This window comes from Eriocheir sinensis, chromosome 4 (assembly GCF_024679095.1).
Source record: "Eriocheir sinensis breed Jianghai 21 chromosome 4, ASM2467909v1, whole genome shotgun sequence".
Classification (NCBI taxonomy): Eukaryota; Metazoa; Arthropoda; class Malacostraca; order Decapoda; family Varunidae; genus Eriocheir; species Eriocheir sinensis.
In genome coordinates this window covers 24,234,045-24,250,768 of record NC_066512.1, presented here as the reverse complement: position 1 = coordinate 24,250,768, position 16,724 = coordinate 24,234,045, and the positions used below count along the sequence as shown (strand labels likewise).

Genomic DNA, 16,724 nt, shown 5'->3' with positions numbered 1-16,724 from the left:
ACCATCATTAGTACCATTCTCTCCTCTCCTCCTCTCTTCCTCTCGTCTCTCTTCCTCAAATCACCACTAATAGCCTATCTTCTCCCCTCTTCGTTCTGCATCATCACATCTTTGTTTTCTCTCTTCTCCGTCCTGCACTACCACTAGAACCACAACTACTACTACTACTACTACTACGCCCTCCTCTCCTTCCCTCCAGTTTTTCACTCTTATAATCAGACACAAATATAAAGTCCGTTAGGGAGGGGCTCGAGGCTCTTTGCAGCGTTGCCACATCACCCCCAATACAACACTCTCCTAATGTCAGCTATTAATGCTATACAGTGATGTGAATGTCTTGCTTTTCAGAATAATAGCAATGCACGCGTGACATTTTTGCTTTCCAACGTTGTCAGCGATCAAGGACACCATGTCACATCCTCCTTACACTGTGACATTCTCCCTCACATTGTTTTCTTTGTATTTCTCTTTGTCTGTCTTTGTTTATATTGCCTCGTCTGTTCCTGTATGTCTTAAGTCACGTCTATGTTTTTCTATTGCTACCCCTCTTCCTCCTCTTCCTCCTACTCAGCGTTCCCAAATTGTCGTACTCTGAGCATTGCATTTATCATTTTTTTTAGGCTCCAAGACCGTCGTAACCACACAAACAACGATAGAGAATTAAAGTTATCGTTGAAACTGTTAAAACGTGATGGCTTTCGCTCTTTTTTGCTAGAGTTATCGCTCAGAAACTAGGAAAATGCAGTGCGCTGAGTACGATAATTTGGCAACGCTGCTCCTACTCCAATGACTGTCCTTACTCCGAGGGCTAGGTTTGGCAACACTGTGGGCAGGGAAGTACCCGAGCGTGCCACTCCCTATCGAACGTCATAGCTGAGTCTGACTAGAGCACTACAACCCCATACTCTGCCTCCCTCCCATCCTTCAGGCAGTACCTATGCGTGTGTCGGGCGGGCGAGGCAGCGGCGGTGAGCGTGTGGGACGTGGCGGGGCGCAAACGGCTGAGGTTCCTGAGCTGCGGCGAGATGGGCAGCGAGGGGTACGTGGCGGCGGCGTTCAGCCCGGACGAACAGATGGTGGCTGCGCAGGGAGGAGCGCCCGACTGGACCCTGGTGTTGTTTGTGTGGGAGAAGGGGAAGGTAGGAGGGATTGTTTGTGTGTTTGTTTGTGTGGGGGAAGGGGAAGTATGAGGGTTTGTTTGTGTGGGAGAAGGGGAAGTATGAGTGTTTGTTTGTGTGTTTGTGTGGGAGAAGGGGAAGGTAGGAGGGATTGTTTGTGTGTGTGTGGGAGAAGGGGAAGTATGAGTGTTTGTTTGTGTGTTTGTGTGGGAGAAGGGGAAGGTAAGAGGGATTGTTTGTGTGTTTGTGTGGGAGAAGGGGAAGGCAGGAGGGATTGTTTGTGTGTTTGTGTGGGAGAAGGGGAAGGTAGGATGGTTTCTGTGTTTGTTTGTGTAGGGGAATGGAAAAGTATGAGGGTTTGTTTATTTGTGTTGGAGAAGGGGAAAGGTAGAAAGGTTTGTTTGTTTGTGTGAGGTGGGTGTCTGTCTGTCTGTCTGTCTGTGGGAGAAGAGCAAGGTGAGGGAATGGGGGTTTTGTCTGTCTGTATGTCTGGGAGGTGGCTGTCTAAACTTATCCTTGTCTATTTATGTTTGTTCTTTGTCTTTCTCTTTGTCTGTCTATGTTTATATCCCGTCGTCTGTTCTTGTATGTCTATGTTTGTTTTTCTATTGCTACTCCTCCTCTTCCTCCTCCTCCTCCTCCTCCTCCTCTTCCTCCTCCTCCTCCTCTTCCTCCTCCTCCTCCTTATCCCACGTTTTTTTCCTCCTCCTTTTTCTCCTTGACCTTCTGCTCCTTTATTTATCTTCCTCTTCTTTAACTAAACCTCTTATTCCCACTTCTCTTCCTCCTCTATTCACCTCTAGTTCTCCTCCTCCTCCTCCTCCTCCTCCTCTGCTACTTCTTTACTTGTTCCTACATTTCTCCTTTCTCTACTTCTTTCTACATTTCCTCTCATATTCCTACCTTCTACAACTCCCTTAATCCTACCTCTCACCTCCCTGTATATACGCACTCTACCTTTCCCTATTCCCCCCACACCTACACCGCCTCCTTCCTCCCCTCCGTCAGGTGTTCTCTGTGCTGCGGTTGAGCGACACGCCAGGTCTGGGTCCCGTCTCGTCCCTGTGCTACCACCCTCAGGACTGCGGCGTGCTGTCCGTGGTGGGCGAGCGCGTCTTGAAGCTCTTCAGGCTCAACGACAAGCTGCTCAAGACGTGGGGATACCAGGGAGGCCATAACCACCATTGTCTGTGTCAGGTGGGTGGGTGTGGGGGGAGGGGGGGTGGAGGAGGGGGGGGGTGATGTTGAGAGGGCGTGAGGGAGGGGTATGATGTCCAAATCTAACCTGACCTGTCCAAATGAAACCTAACCAGTGTTGACCTGACCTAAGTAGCGAGACGCCTCTCCTCCCAAAATTGACCTTTCTTTTGGCCTCTCTGCTCTGCTTCCTTTCATAGGGGCAGTGTTTAGCTGACTCTTTTGTTTTCATTCATTTTTGCCCTTGAGCTGCTTCCTCCTACTGTAAAAAAAATAAAAAAATAAAAATAAAAAAAATTGATCAGGTGTGGTTAGGTTAGATTAGATTAGGTAAGGTTAGGTCGTTAGGTTAGGAAAGATTAGGTTTGGTCAGGTTTTGTCTGGCTAGATTTGCTTCGGTCCTGTCTTAAACCTAACCAAGTCTTAACAAAAATAAGCAAATTAAACCAAACCAAACCATATTTAAGCTAATCTAGTCTTAACAAAAATAAGCAAATTAAACCAAACCAAACCATATTCAAGCTAATCTAACTAAACCAAACCATCTTCTCAAATTTAACCAAGCCTCATCTAACCTGATTTATTCTAGTCAAACCTAACCAAACCAAACCTTACCTAACCTTATCTAACTTAATCTAACTCCGTCGAACTGAACTTACCGATCCTAACCTAACTTGGGGCTTCTAAGACAGCTACAATAACCACTCTGTGTGTGTGTGTGTGTGTGTGTGTGTGTGTGTGTGTGTGTGTGTGTGTGTGTGTGTGTGTGTGTATCAACCTCCTTATCTTCATTAGTAACCGCCCTCTTATCTCTAACTCCAGTGGTGCTGATGGTGGTGAGGGTGGTGGTGATGGTGGTGAGGGTGGGGTGGGTGGGGGGGGGGTGACAATAACAGTGAAAATAATGATGATAAAGATAATGAATGCGACCAGCACTGTTACTAAGGCACTGAATGCAAGGCGTGATCAGTTCAGTGAGATATAACTTCTTTTTTTTTTTCTTTTTCTTTTTTTTTACATCAGAGGACACACGGCTCAAGGGCAACAAAAAGAGTAAAAAAATAAATAAAAAAATAAACGCTACTCGCCGCTGCTATGTTTATTTATTTATTTATTCGTTCATTCTACTTTCTATCTATTTTTTTGTTGTTGTTCTTTATTTCTTTTTTTTTCTCCGAGTTGCCTCATATACAGAAAAAAAAAAATCATAACAGCGAACGACTTATTTCAACATTACTTCTACGAGCTGTTTTGCGTCTTTGTTTCTCTTTTTATTTTATTTTTTTGGCTTGATTTTTTTTATGTTTTCTTCTTCCTATTTTTCCCCTTGAGCTGCCTCCTATACTGTTAAAAAAAATATATCATAACATCTGACGAACTATTTAAATGTTATTGCTACGAGGTTTTTTTTCTTCTTGCTAAAACAATAAAAAAAAAAAAAACGAGTCCAAAAAAACAAATCAACCACAGTATTATTGCTGAAAACTAATATGACGTTCAGACAACCAGGTGTAACTCTCGCTTTCATTTTCCACCTGTGTACAAGTGTGTGTCGTTAGCTTTCTAGTTACACCTGCGCTTCTTCCCGACAGGTGTGACTCCCTCTCTTCCCCTCGTCTCGGTTCCTCCTTTCCTCCTCTCCTCCATCTCTCATTTCACTTGCTTTCACTTTTGTTCATCCTGTTCAGCTACTTCGTTACACCTGTTCTTCTTCCCGACAGGTGTGACTCCCTCTCTTCCCCTCGTCTCGGTTCCTCCTTTCCTCCTCTCCTCCATCTCTCATTTCACTTGCTCTCACTTTTGTTCATCGTGTTCAGCTACTTCGTTACACCTGTTCTTCTTCCCGACAGGTGTGACTCCCTCTCTTCCACTCTCCTCAGTTCCTCCTTTTCTCCTCTCCTCCATCTCCCATTTCACTTGCTCTCACTTTTGTTCATCGTGTTCAGCTACTTCGTTACACCTGTTCTTCTTCCCGACAGGTGTGACTCCCTCTCTTCTACTCTTCCCAGTTCCTCCTCTCCTCCTCTCCTCCATCTCCCATTTCACTTGCTCTCACTTTTGTTCATCGTGTTCAGCTACTTCGTTACACCTGTTCTTCTTCCCGACAGGTGTGACTCCCTCTCTTCTACTCTTCCCAGTTCCTCCTCTCCTCCTCTCCTCCATCTCTCATTTCACTTGCTAACTCTCACTTTTCTTCATCCTGTTCTCGTACCGCTAGCTACTTCGTTACACCTGTTTATCCTCTCTGACAGGTGTGGGTCCGTCTCTTCTTCTCTCTTCAGTTTCTCCTGTAATTCCTCCTCTCCTCCATCCCTCACTTGCTAACTCTCACTTTTGTTCATCCTTTTTTTCTTCTTTTACAGCAGAGGAGACAGTGCAATGGCGTAAAAAAAAAGAAAACAATAATGAAAAAAAAAAAAGCCCGCTACTTACTGCGCGCGAACAGTTAGCTACTTCATTATACCTGTAGTACCTCCTCTTTGATATGTGTCCTTCTCTTCTCTCTTCAGCTCCTCTCCTACTCTCCTCCATCTCCCACTTTACTTGTTAACTCTCGCTTTTGTTCATGTATGCTGAAAATGATGTCAAGCCAGTGAGAGGGATCAATGAAGGTCCCTCTATTCTCTCCCCACTTCCTTTCCTCTCCTCCATCTCCCACGTCTCTTCTTAACTCTCTCTTTTGTTTTTTATGTCTTAAAAAATGATGTCAAACCAGCGAGAGTTATCGGTGAAGGTCCCTCTATTCTCTCCTACCTCTCCATCTTCTACCTCACTTGCTAACTCTCGCTTTTGTGTCACCTGTTCGCGTGCCGTTAGCTTCATCGTGACACCTGTGGCTCTCCCCGGCAGGTGTGGGTGGATCAGCATACCTTGTTGATCGGCACGGAGACGGCGACGGTGCTGGTGCTGGAGGAGGGAGAGCTGAGGACGGAACTGCACGTGACCCATCCTGACCTCCAGTACGTGTGTGTGAGAGAGAGAGAGAGAGAGAGAGAGAGAGAGAGAGAGAGAGAGAGAGAGAGAGAGAGAGAGAGAGTATGATTGATTGATTGATTGATTGAACTTTTTTTTTATTCACCAACAGAACAGACCAGTTGTGAAAAAGACGAGAGAGAGAGAGTCTTTGTGTGTGTGTGTGTGTGTGTGTGTGTGTGTTCTCTCTCTCTCTCTCTCTCTCTCTCTCTCTCTCTCTCTCTCTCTCTCTCTCTCTCTCTCTCTCTCTCTTCCCTTACTATCCTCTTTAAAACTTTCCTCCCTACCTTTTATCTCCCTGTATACCCCCCTCCTCTCCCTCCTCCCTCTCTCCCTTTCCTCCCCTACACTTCCCTTGCCTCCCTATCTCTCTCCTCCCTCCCGTCTCTCCTCCACTCTCCCGCATTCCATATCTATCTCTCCAACTTTACCGTCCTGTCTCTCTCTCTCTCTCTCTCTCTCTCTCTCTCTCTCTCTCTCTCTTTAATTTTACCTTCCCTTCTCCCTATTTCACCTTTTCTCTCCACTCTCTTTAAATGTTATTCCGTTTACTCTTCCTTTTCTCATTCTCTTTTACTTCATTTTTCCTTTTCTCCGTAACTTTACTCTCTCAGTTTCTCTTGTCCCTCTCTTCTTCTATCTTATATCTCTATCATCACAACCTCATTTTCTCAATAGTTCTGTTATTTTCTGTTTTCCTTTATCTTATCTTTCACTTTCTTTATCCTTCTCTTTCTCCTCTATCTCCTGGAGCCGAGCACATCCCTCTCTCTGGTTACATCTCTCTTTCTCTTTCTCCTTCTCCTTCTCTTCTCACTCTCTTCTCTTTCTCTTCTCTTAATTCTTCTCTTTCTCCTCTATCTCCTCTACCCGAGCATATCCTTCTCTCTGGTTACATTTCTCTTTCTTTCTCTCTCTCCTTCTCTTTCTCTTCACACTCTCTTCTCTTAATCCTTCTCTTGCTCCTCTATCTCCTCTAGCCTAGCACATCCTTCTCTCTGATTACATTTCTCTTTCTTTCTCTCTTCTCTTTCTCTTCTCCTTTCTCTTCTCCTCCCCTCTCTTTTCTCTCTTCTATATTGGTTAAATCTTGCCATGTTTACCTCTCATCATTAAAAATCTATATACATCGATGTAGCCTACTTTTCATTATGTATACATATAAAAAAAATCTTGTTCTACTGTATCTTTTTAGTTTCCTGGTGATACTTACACATGTATCCTTAGTTGTATAATCACACTCTGTACTGCCTGGGGGTTGGGATGGCATGCTCCTCCCTTCTCCTTTGTTGTTTTACTTGCAACAATAAACTATCAATCTATCAATCAATCCTCTTAGCAAAAAAAAAAAAATAAATAAAATAATAAAATCTTGCTCCTGTAACACTAAACTACATATCTTACCCACCTTCTCTCTCTCTCTCTCTCTCTCTCTCTCTCTCTCTCTCTCTCTCTCTCTCTCTCTCTCTCTCTCTCTCTCTCTCTCTTGTCAATGTTACGGAGATAAGCACTGAGGCCACGCGCAGCTTTAACACATACCCCATCCCCCAACTTTACCCCAGGGAGATCGAGAAGAAGGGAACGAGCACGGGTAGCGGCGGGGGCGGCGGCGGCGTGGCGGAGGGCAGCGGCGGGCGTCCGTTGGGTCCCCGCCACCGCCGCGTGACAGCCCTGGCGGTGTTCAGCGGGGGGTTCCTGTGTGCGTGCGGCCCCGACAAGGTATTCGTGTTCCAGCGCAGCGAGGATGTCAATGAGCACTACTTCCAGGTGGGTGGGTGGTGGTGTTGGTGGCAGTGGTGTTACCTGTGTGTGTTGTTATGATATAGGTGTGTGTTGATAGCGGGGGGGGGGGGGTTATGCCCTTGAACTGACTGCTGAAAAAAAAATGTTTGATCTTACTTATTTGTTTGTTGATATACCTGTTTTGTTACTACTGGTGTATGTTGATTAGTGTTTGTTTTCACCTGTCTGATCTTACTTATTTGTTTGTTTATACACCTGTTTTGTGTGTTAATAGCTGTTTGTTTTCACCTGTCTGATCTTACTTATTTGTTTGTTTATATACCTGGTCTTTGTTTTACCTGTGTTGTTACCTGTGTTTTTTTCTTTGATGTTATCTGATTCTTATTTACTTGTTTGTTTATATATGTACCTGTTTGTTTGTTTTGTCTTGCGTTGTTAATTGGTTGTTTTTCATCTGTTTGTTGATAGTTGTTTGTTTACACTTGTTTTTTTCTTATATGTTTGTTTTTATGTTTGTTTTTACTTGTATTTTTTATCACATTATATTTTACAACTCCTCAAACTTGTTCTTGTCATTTTTTTCTTATCCATTTGTATGTTCTTTTTTTAGGAGTGAGGCAAGTTCCTAATGTATTAATGTGTGTGTGTGTGTGTGTGTGTGTGTAGGGAGACGATGATAAGGGGAGGAAAGGGGGATAAGGAGAGAGAGAGAGAGAGAGAGAGAGAGAGAGGAGGAAAAAGCTTGAGATAAAATGTTTGTTGGTGTAGATATCAGCACTCTCTCTCTCTCTCTCTCTCTCTCTCTCTCTCTCTCTCTCTCTGAATAATAGAGAGTCAGCATTAGTCAGTCAGTCAGCCGTGTATAGGTCATGCCCACGTTTCCGTTTTCTTTATCTAACAAGTTTTGAAGAATGACTATAAATATTAAAAAAAAGAAAATGTTTGGCTATTCTTTGGTGTAGTTTTGTTTTCCTTTTTTTCTCCTGTTCGTTTGTTTCCTTGTTTATTTATTTGGTTGTTGTTTTATTAACATATGTATCTATTAACGTTATTCTGTTTGTTTTAGTTTGTTGTTATTACTTTTGTGTGTGTTTTTTGTGTTAATGTATTTTTGTTTATATCTTTTAACGTGTGCAGTCATTTTTAGTGTTTTTTCCCTTTTTTGTGATTATTGTTATTTATTTATAACTTTTAACGTTTTCATTTATTTTCATTTATTTTTTTTCCTTTTTTGTGATGATTGTATTCTTAATTATCACTTTTAACGTGTTCATTTATTTTTAGTTCTTTTTTTTCTTTTTTTATGTGATTATTGTATTCTTATTTATCACATTTAACGTGTTCATTTATTTTTAGTTCTTTTTTTTCTTTTTTATGTGATTATTGTATTCTTATTTATCACATTTAACGTGTTCATTTATTTTTTGTTTTTTTCTCGTTTTTTTTGTGTGTGTGTTATTTGGTGAATGTTAGAAAGTATGTCAGTGTTCGAGATGTAATTTTGCATGGTTTTTTTTTTATTATATTTTATACTGATCTACAACTTACCTTTAGTATACTTACCCATCTACTTATTTTCTATCTTATTCTTTATCATCACCATTCACTTTACCAATTCTACCATTCACTTTACCAATAACATTTCCACTTTATTTGTCTCTTTACTCCTTTTTTACTTCTCTTTTATAGTAATCTACAACTTATCTGTAGTATACTTATCCATATACTTATTTTCTATCTTATTATTTATCATCACCATCTACTTTACCAATACCTTTTACTTTACCATTAACATATTCACTTTATTTATCTCTTTACTCTATTTTTTTTTTTACTTATCTCACTGATCTACTACTTATCTTCATACTTATCTTCATATTTATCCATCTACTTTTTTATCTTATTCTTTATCATCATTTACCAATCCTACCATTCACTTTACCAATCTTACCATTCACTTTACCAATCCTGCCATTCACTTTACCAATCCTACCATTCACTTTACCAATCCTACCATTCACTTTACCAATCCTACCATTCACTTTACCAATCCTACCATTCACTTTACCAATCTTACCATTCACTTTACCAATCCTACCATTCACTTTACCAATCCTACCATTTACTTTACCAATCCTACCATTCACTTTACCAATCCTACCATTCACTTTACCAATCCTACCATTTACTTTACCAATCCTACCATTCACTTTACCAATCCTACCATTCACTTTACCAATCCTACCATTCACTTTACCAATCCTACCATTCACTTTACCAATCCTACCATTTACTTTACCAATCCTACCATTTACTTTACCAATCCTACCATTTACTTTACCAATCCTACCATTCACTTTACCAATCCTACCATTCACTTTACCAATCCTACCATTCACTTTACCAATCCTACCATTTACTTTACCAATCCTACCATTCACTTTACCAATCCTACCATTTACTTTACCAATCCTACCATTCACTTTACCAATCCTACCATTTACTTTACCAATCCTACCATTTACTTTACCCATCCTACCATTCACTTTACCAATCCTACCATTTACTTTACCCTCAACATATCCGCTTTATTCATCTCATTACACGACCATTGAATTTGTGAATGCCAGAGAGTACGTTTTTTTTTTCTCCTTTTTTTTTTCATTTTGTAACGGAGAGGAGCACCGAGGCCACGCGCAGCTATACCATATGCCACTGACTTTCTCTGACGATTTTTCTTTTTATTTACTTATACATATACTTTACCTTTTTTTAAATACTAATTAAGCCCCTTCAAGGTTGATTTCCCGCTGTGAGCTTATTAATTTCCTTCTCAATATTTTTCTTTCATGTCTTTTAATTAGTTTCCCTCCTTTTGAGTTTTTTTTATATTTTTTCTTAGGAAGAGTGAATATTGTATAGTATTCGCGTTCATGTGTGCTGAAAATACAGAAAATAGAAAGAAAAAAGGAAAGAAAGAAGGAAGGAAAGAAAAAGAGTGACATAAGAAAGAAGAAAAGAAAGAAGGAAGGAAAGAAAAAGACTGATATAAGAAAGAAAGAAGAAAAGAAAGAAGGAATTAAAAGTAAGGTCCTGACATGAGAAAGAAAGAATGAGATAAACGGATTGAAGTAAGAAAGAAGGAAATAAAATAATGAAAGAAAAAAGACTGATATAAGAATATAAATCGTTCTTGTTTTCTTTACTATTACTACTACTACTACTACAAACTTATCTTACATCAACATCAAATTCACCTCAAACTACACTCCTTCCAATCCTCAACCTCCTTCCCATCCCTTTTCTTCATTACCATACACAAGTAACACTCTCCACTACTACTACTACTACTACTACTATTACTACTACTACTTCTCTTACATCAACATCAAATCCACCTCCAACTACACTCTTTTCAATCCTCAACCTCTCCTCCCGAAATTGACCTCTCTTTCGGCCACCTCTCTTGATTCTTTTTTTTTTTTAGGAGCAGCGAGTAGCGGGCTTTTTATTTATTATTGTTTCCTTTTTTTGTGCCCTTGAGCTGCCTCCTTTGTTGTAAAAAAAAAAAAAAACACTCCCTTTAACTCCACCTTCTCTCATTCCAGCGGTATGTCCTGCGCCTGTGTGATCCCAGTCCGGCGGCGTTGGTTAGCGGGCGCGGCGAACACACCATAACCACGCTGTCTCTCTGCCCATCCGAGAAGACCATCGTTGCCGCTACACACAGTTGCCAGCTCTTCACCAACCCTTTGCCCTCCCTCGATGCCTCCACGGTGGGTGAGAGGGAGGAGGAGGAAGGGAGAGAGATAGAGAGATGGAGGAGGGGGATAGGAGAGAGAGGGAGAGAATGTAGCAGTGGTGGGGGTATTTATGTTGCTATGTTTGTGAGACTACGTGTGTGTGCGTGTGTGTTGTGTTTATGTAAGTGTGGGAGGTGGGGGAAGGGATGTGTGTGTGTGTGTGTGTGTGTGTGTTACGATCTACGGTACTGATTAAGATTGAGACTTCCTCCTGCGCTTCCTCTTCCTCACTGCCTCCTCCTCCTCCTCCTCTTTGTCCTCCCAAGCTCTTCAACTTCATTTCCTCCTCCTCCTCCTACCTTTCCACCCCATCTTCCTCATCCTCTTTTATCTCCCTTTCTCTTTCTGTTCGTCTTCACATCTCGTTCTCTTCCTGTTCCTCTTCTTCCACCTCCTCATCTTGCTACTACTACTACTACTACTACTACCACAACTACTACTGCAATTTTCTCCACATCCTGGTTTGCATCTTCCTTTTAATTCTCCAATCACCTTTCTCTTCCGTCCCTCTCTTCCCACAGCTTCAATTACTCCTCCTCCTCCTCTTTCTCCTCCTCTTCTTGTTCCTTCTCTTTCTTCTCCTACACTTTCTTATTATTATTCAAGCTTCATTTTTTTTCTTATATTAGTGTTTCTTGTTTTATAGCAAACCTTAAAGATTATCTAATTTCAAAAGCATTAAGGAACCTATATTGTTGTGAGCAATTCATTTAGGATATTAATTATTCATCTAGCAAATAAAGCAGTAATTAGTCAGTCAATCATTTAGTTAGCCAATTATATACTTATCATTCATTCATTCAGTCAGTCAGTTAGTTAGCCAAATAAACTTTTATCAATTAGTCAGTCAGCCAGTTAGTCAGTCAGTCAGTCAGTCACTCACTCACTCAGTCAATCAATCAGTCAGTCACTCAACAATGAGTCAGTTAATCAGTCAGTTAGTAAGTCAGTTAGTCATTAAGTCAGTCAGTTAGTAAGACAGTCAGTTAGCCAGTAAGTGAGCCAGTTACTAACTTGCTCACTTAGTCAGTCAGTCAACAGTCAGCCAGTCAGTCTTTTAGTCAGTCAGTAAACACATACACAAATAATAATAATAATGAAAAGAAGAAAAAGAAAGAAAAATAGATAAATGAAATAACAAAACAAAAATAAATAAAAATAAATAATAAAAAAACAACCACAATCACTTAACCACCCAATCACTCCCTAACTCAACCAATCATTCAACCAACCAAACAAAAAACTCCCTCCTCTATCCCTCCCCCCATTACACAACCAAACACCACCCAACCAACCAACACTACTATAAAAAAAATACAACCTTCCCCCTTCCCATCCTCCCCAAACAGCTCTCCAGCCTCCAATTCACCCCCCTGCTGGCCCGGCTACACGAGGGGGCCGTGGTGGACGCCGACACGTGCCTATGGAAGCCTCTGGTGGTGACGGCAGGGGAGGATAGGACGCTGAAGGTGTGGGATTACCGCCAGCACCTGCTCCTCATGAGTCATCCCTTCAAGCAAGACGTTTTCTCTCTCTCCGTGCATCCGACTGGTGGGTAGAGGAGGAGGGAGAGGAGACGGGGGGGAGTAGGAGGAGGAGGAAGGGAACGAGAGAAGGGAGGAAAATGAAAAAGAGAAGGAATGAAGAGGAAGAAGAGGCAGAAGAGAGGAGGAGAAGGAGGAGGAGGAGGAGAAGGAGGAGGGAGAGGAGACGGGAGGAGTAGGAGGAGGAGGAAGGGAAAGAGAGAAGGGAGGAAAATGAAAAGGAGAAGGAAAGAAGAGGAAGAGGAAGAGGCAGAAGGGAGGAGGAGAAGGAGGAGGAGGAGGGGGAGGAGAAGGAAGGAGAGACGGGAGGAGTAGAAGGAGGAGGAAGGGAAAGAGAGAAGGGAGGAAAATGAAAAGGAGAAGGAATGAAGAGGAAGAGGAAGAGGCAGAAGGGAGGAGGAGGAGGAGGAAGGTGAGACGGGAGGAGTATGATGAGGAGGAAGGGAAAGAGAAAAGGGAGGAAAATGAAAAAGAGAACGAATGGAGAGGAAGAAGAGGCAGAAGGGAGGAGGACGAGGAGAAGGAGGAGGAGGAGGAGGAGGAGGAGGAATGGATAAGGGTAAGGAGAGAAGGGAGTTGTGTGTTGGGTTTCAGTATTTGGATAATTAGGTTTTGTTCATTGCATTTGTTTGTTTGTTTGGTAAATGTATTTGTTTGTTTGTTTGTTTGTTTTGTAAATGTATTTGTTTGTTTGTTTGTTTGTTTGGTAAATGTATTTGTTTGTTTGTTTGTTTGTTTTGTAAATGTATTTGTTTGTTTGTTTGTTTGTTTGGTAAATGTATTTGTTTGTTTGTTTGTTTTGTAAATGTATTTGCTTACGTATCTGATCAACTTCCTACGTGTGTGTGTGTGTGTGTGTGTGTGTGTGTGTGTAAATTAACAAAGAATGGCCTCACTCTGTTGTATAGAAAGTCTCATTATTAAGGAAGAATATATGAATTTTCTGAGTCAAGATCTATAGTAACTATTTGGGGTTTTGTTAGGTTAGGTTAGGTTTAGGGTATCTTCAGACACATGATAGCCAGCACCTTATGGTATAAATCAACAAAGAATGACCTCATTTTGTTGTATATAAAGTCTCATTAGTAAGGAAGCATATATGAATTTTCTGAGTAAAGACCTATAGTAATTAATATTCGGGGTTTCGTTAGGTTAGGTTAGGTTAAGTTTAGGGTATCTTCAGACACATGATAGCCAGCACCTTATGGTATAAATCAACAAAGAATGACCTCACTCTGTTGTATATAAAGTCTCATTAGTAAGGGAGCATATATTAATTTTCTGAGTAAAGATCTACAGTAATGTTTGGGGTTTCGTTAGGTTAGGTTAGGTTAAGTTTAGGGTATCTTCAAACACATGATAGCCAGCACCTTATGGTATAAATCAACAAAGAATGACCTCACTCTGTTGTATTGAAAGTCTCATTAGTAAAGAAGCATATATAAATTTTCTGAGTAGTGAGTAAAGACCTATAGTAGCTGTTTGGGGTTTAGTTAGGTAAGGTTAGGTTAAGTTTAGGGTATCTTCAAACACATGATAGCCAGCACCTTATGGTATAAATCAACAAAGAATGACCTCACTTTGTTGTATAGAAAGTCTCATTAGTAAGGAAGCTTATATGAATTTTCTGAGTCAAGACCTAGAGTGACTGTTTGTGGTTTTGTTAGGTTAGGTTAAGTTTAGGGTATCTTCAAACACACGATAGCCAGCACCTTATAGGATAAATTAACAAAGAATGACCTCACTTTGTTGTATAGAAAGTCTCATTAGTAAGGAAGCATATATGAATTTTCTGAGTCAAGACCTATAGTAACTGTTTGGGGTTTTGTTAGGTTAGGTTAGGTTAAGTTTAGGGTATCTTCAAACACATGATAGCCAGCACTTTATGGTATAAATCAACAAAGAATGACCTCACTCTGTTGTATAGAAAGTCTCATTAGTAAGGAAGCATATATGAATTTTCTGAGTCAAGACCTATAGTAACTCTTTGGGGTTTTGTTAGGTTAGGTTAGGTTAAGGTTAGGGTATCTTTAAACACATGATAGCCAGCACTTTATGGTATAAATCAACAAAGAATGACCTCACTCTGTTGTATAGAAAGTCTCATTAGTAAAGAAACATATTTAAATTTTCTAAGTAGTGAGTCAAGACCTATAGTAACTGTTTGGGGTTTTGTTAGGTTAGGTTAGATTAAGTTTAGGGTATCTTCAAATACATGATAGCCAGCACCTTATAGGATAAATTAACAAAGAATGACCTCACTTTGTTGATTAGAAAGTCTCATTAGTAAGGAAGCTTATATGAATTTTCTGAGTCAAGACCTATCGTGACTGTTTGGGGTTTTGTTAGGTTAGGTTAGGCTAAGTAACCCTAACTGCCCTTCCCTTCCGCCCCCTCACTCCCCTTCACCCCTTCACTAACCCCTTTTCCTCACCTCTTTCCCCTCACCTCATCGAACCCCTTCTTACGCCCCTCACCATTCACCCCTCACCCCAAATACCCCTTTCTTATACCTTTCACCCCTTCCCCAAACTCCTTCCCGGCACACCACTTTCCTTCACCCCTCACCCAAACACCCCTTCCCTACACCCATAACACCCCATTCCTACACCCTTCACCCCTTTCCTTTACCCCAAACAACCCTTCCCTACACCCATAACACCCCATTCCTACACCCTTCACTCCTTTCCTTCACCCCAAACACCCCTTCCCTACACCCTTCACCCCAACACCCCTTACGTCCCCCACCTTCCCTCACCCCTCAACACCCATTCCCTCCAGTCCTTACACCCCTCACTATTCACCCCAGCACTCCTCCTCACCCCCCTTACCCCCTCACCCCAAACAGGCCTCCACGTGGCTGTCGGGCTCACGGACTCGCTCAAGCTACACCACCTCCTGTTCGACTCCCTGCGGGCCTACAGCGAGGTGCATGTACGTCGCTGTGCCTGCTGCTGCTACTCCCCCGGCGGGCACATGCTGGCAGCGGCGGACGGGCACCTGCTCCTGCTGACCTCCACTCTGACGCTGAAGAAGTCTCTCACGCTGAAGGGCCACGCTGCTAAGGTAAGGGGGGGAGAGGGGGGAGGGAAATTTTGGAGGGGAGAAATAGGGATGGGTGTACATTTTTTATTTTTATTACAAAGGAGACAACTCAAGGGCACACAAAAAAAGGAAACAATAATAAAAAAAAGCCCACTACTCGCTGGGGTGTTGTGGGTGTGGGGTGGGTAGGGGATGTGCATGGTGATGGGGTGAGGTAAGGTGTGTGTGTGAGGGGGAGGTGATGTGTGTAGGGAAGGGATGATGTGTGTCTGAAGGGGATGTGGAGGGGTGAGATGATGTGTGTGTTTGGGAAGGGTGAAGGTGTGTGTTGGGTGGGGGGCAGGAGTTTTGTCTATGTAGGGAATGGGGTATGTGGGTGGGTAGAAGGGGGATGTGTGGGGTGGGTGGGGGTAAAGGGGTAATTGGGGAGATGTGTGGAGGAGAGAAAAAAAATATGCAAGGAAGAAGGAGTAATGGAGGAGTTAGAGGGGAGGAAAGAAAGGGAAGGGAGGAGAAAGAGGTGGAAGAGGGATAATAAGGAAAGAAGAACTGAAAGGGGAAGGATGATGAGCGAGGAGGAAGAATAAAAAAAAAGGAATGGAAAGGAGGAAGGAAAGACGGAATGGAAATAAAAAGGAAAGAATGTAGAGGAAGAAAGAGAGAGGAAAAGGACAATAGGAGAAGGAACGAAGAGGAAGTGGAAGAGACAGAAGAAAGTAGGAGAAATAAGGAGGAATTGAGGAGAGGAAAAATTTGCGGATGAAGGGAATGAAAGAAGAGAAGGAATGAAGAGAGAGGGTAGGAAAGGAAATGAAGGGAAGGAGGAAAATGGAGAGAGAAGGAAGAAGGAGAAATATATAAAAAGGAGAAAAAAAGACATGGAAAATCAAATCAAAAGAAGGAGCAATAGAGAAAAAGGGAAGATTTTACGAATGAAGGGAATGAAAGAAGGAGGGAATAAAGAGAGTGGAAGGAAGGAAAATAAAGATAAAAGAAAGGAATAAACAGAAAGGAGAAAAAAAAGACATGGAAAATAAAATCAAAAGAAGGAGCAATAGAGAAAAAAAGGAAGATTTTGCGAATGAAGGGAATGAAAGAAGGAGGGAATAAAGAGAGTGGAAGGAAGGACAATAAAGATAAAAAGAGAAGGAAAAATATATCAAAAGGAGAAAAAGAGACAAAATTAAAAGAAGGAGCAATAGAGAAAAAGGGAAGATTTTACGAATGAAGGGAATGAAAGAAGGAGGGAATAAAGAGAGTGAAGGAGAGAAGGGAAGAAGAATGTGACAAAGAGAGTAAAG

The 16,724-nt window shown here is 41.7% G+C and overlaps 1 protein-coding gene across 1 annotated transcript in view; it reads left to right on the top strand.

The window, feature by feature from the left end:
• LOC126982323 (cilia- and flagella-associated protein 57-like) overlaps nucleotides 1–16,724 on the top strand; it is a 38,628-nt gene that overhangs the window by 1,165 nt on the left and 20,739 nt on the right. The window contains exons 2-8 of the mRNA XM_050834322.1: nucleotides 929–1,139; nucleotides 2,127–2,315; nucleotides 5,166–5,275; nucleotides 6,851–7,055; nucleotides 10,640–10,807; nucleotides 12,184–12,385; nucleotides 15,227–15,444. Coding sequence (XP_050690279.1) covers nucleotides 929–1,139; nucleotides 2,127–2,315; nucleotides 5,166–5,275; nucleotides 6,851–7,055; nucleotides 10,640–10,807; nucleotides 12,184–12,385; nucleotides 15,227–15,444 — 1,303 coding nt within the window. The remainder of the gene's footprint in view (nucleotides 1–928; nucleotides 1,140–2,126; nucleotides 2,316–5,165; nucleotides 5,276–6,850; nucleotides 7,056–10,639; nucleotides 10,808–12,183; nucleotides 12,386–15,226; nucleotides 15,445–16,724) is intronic.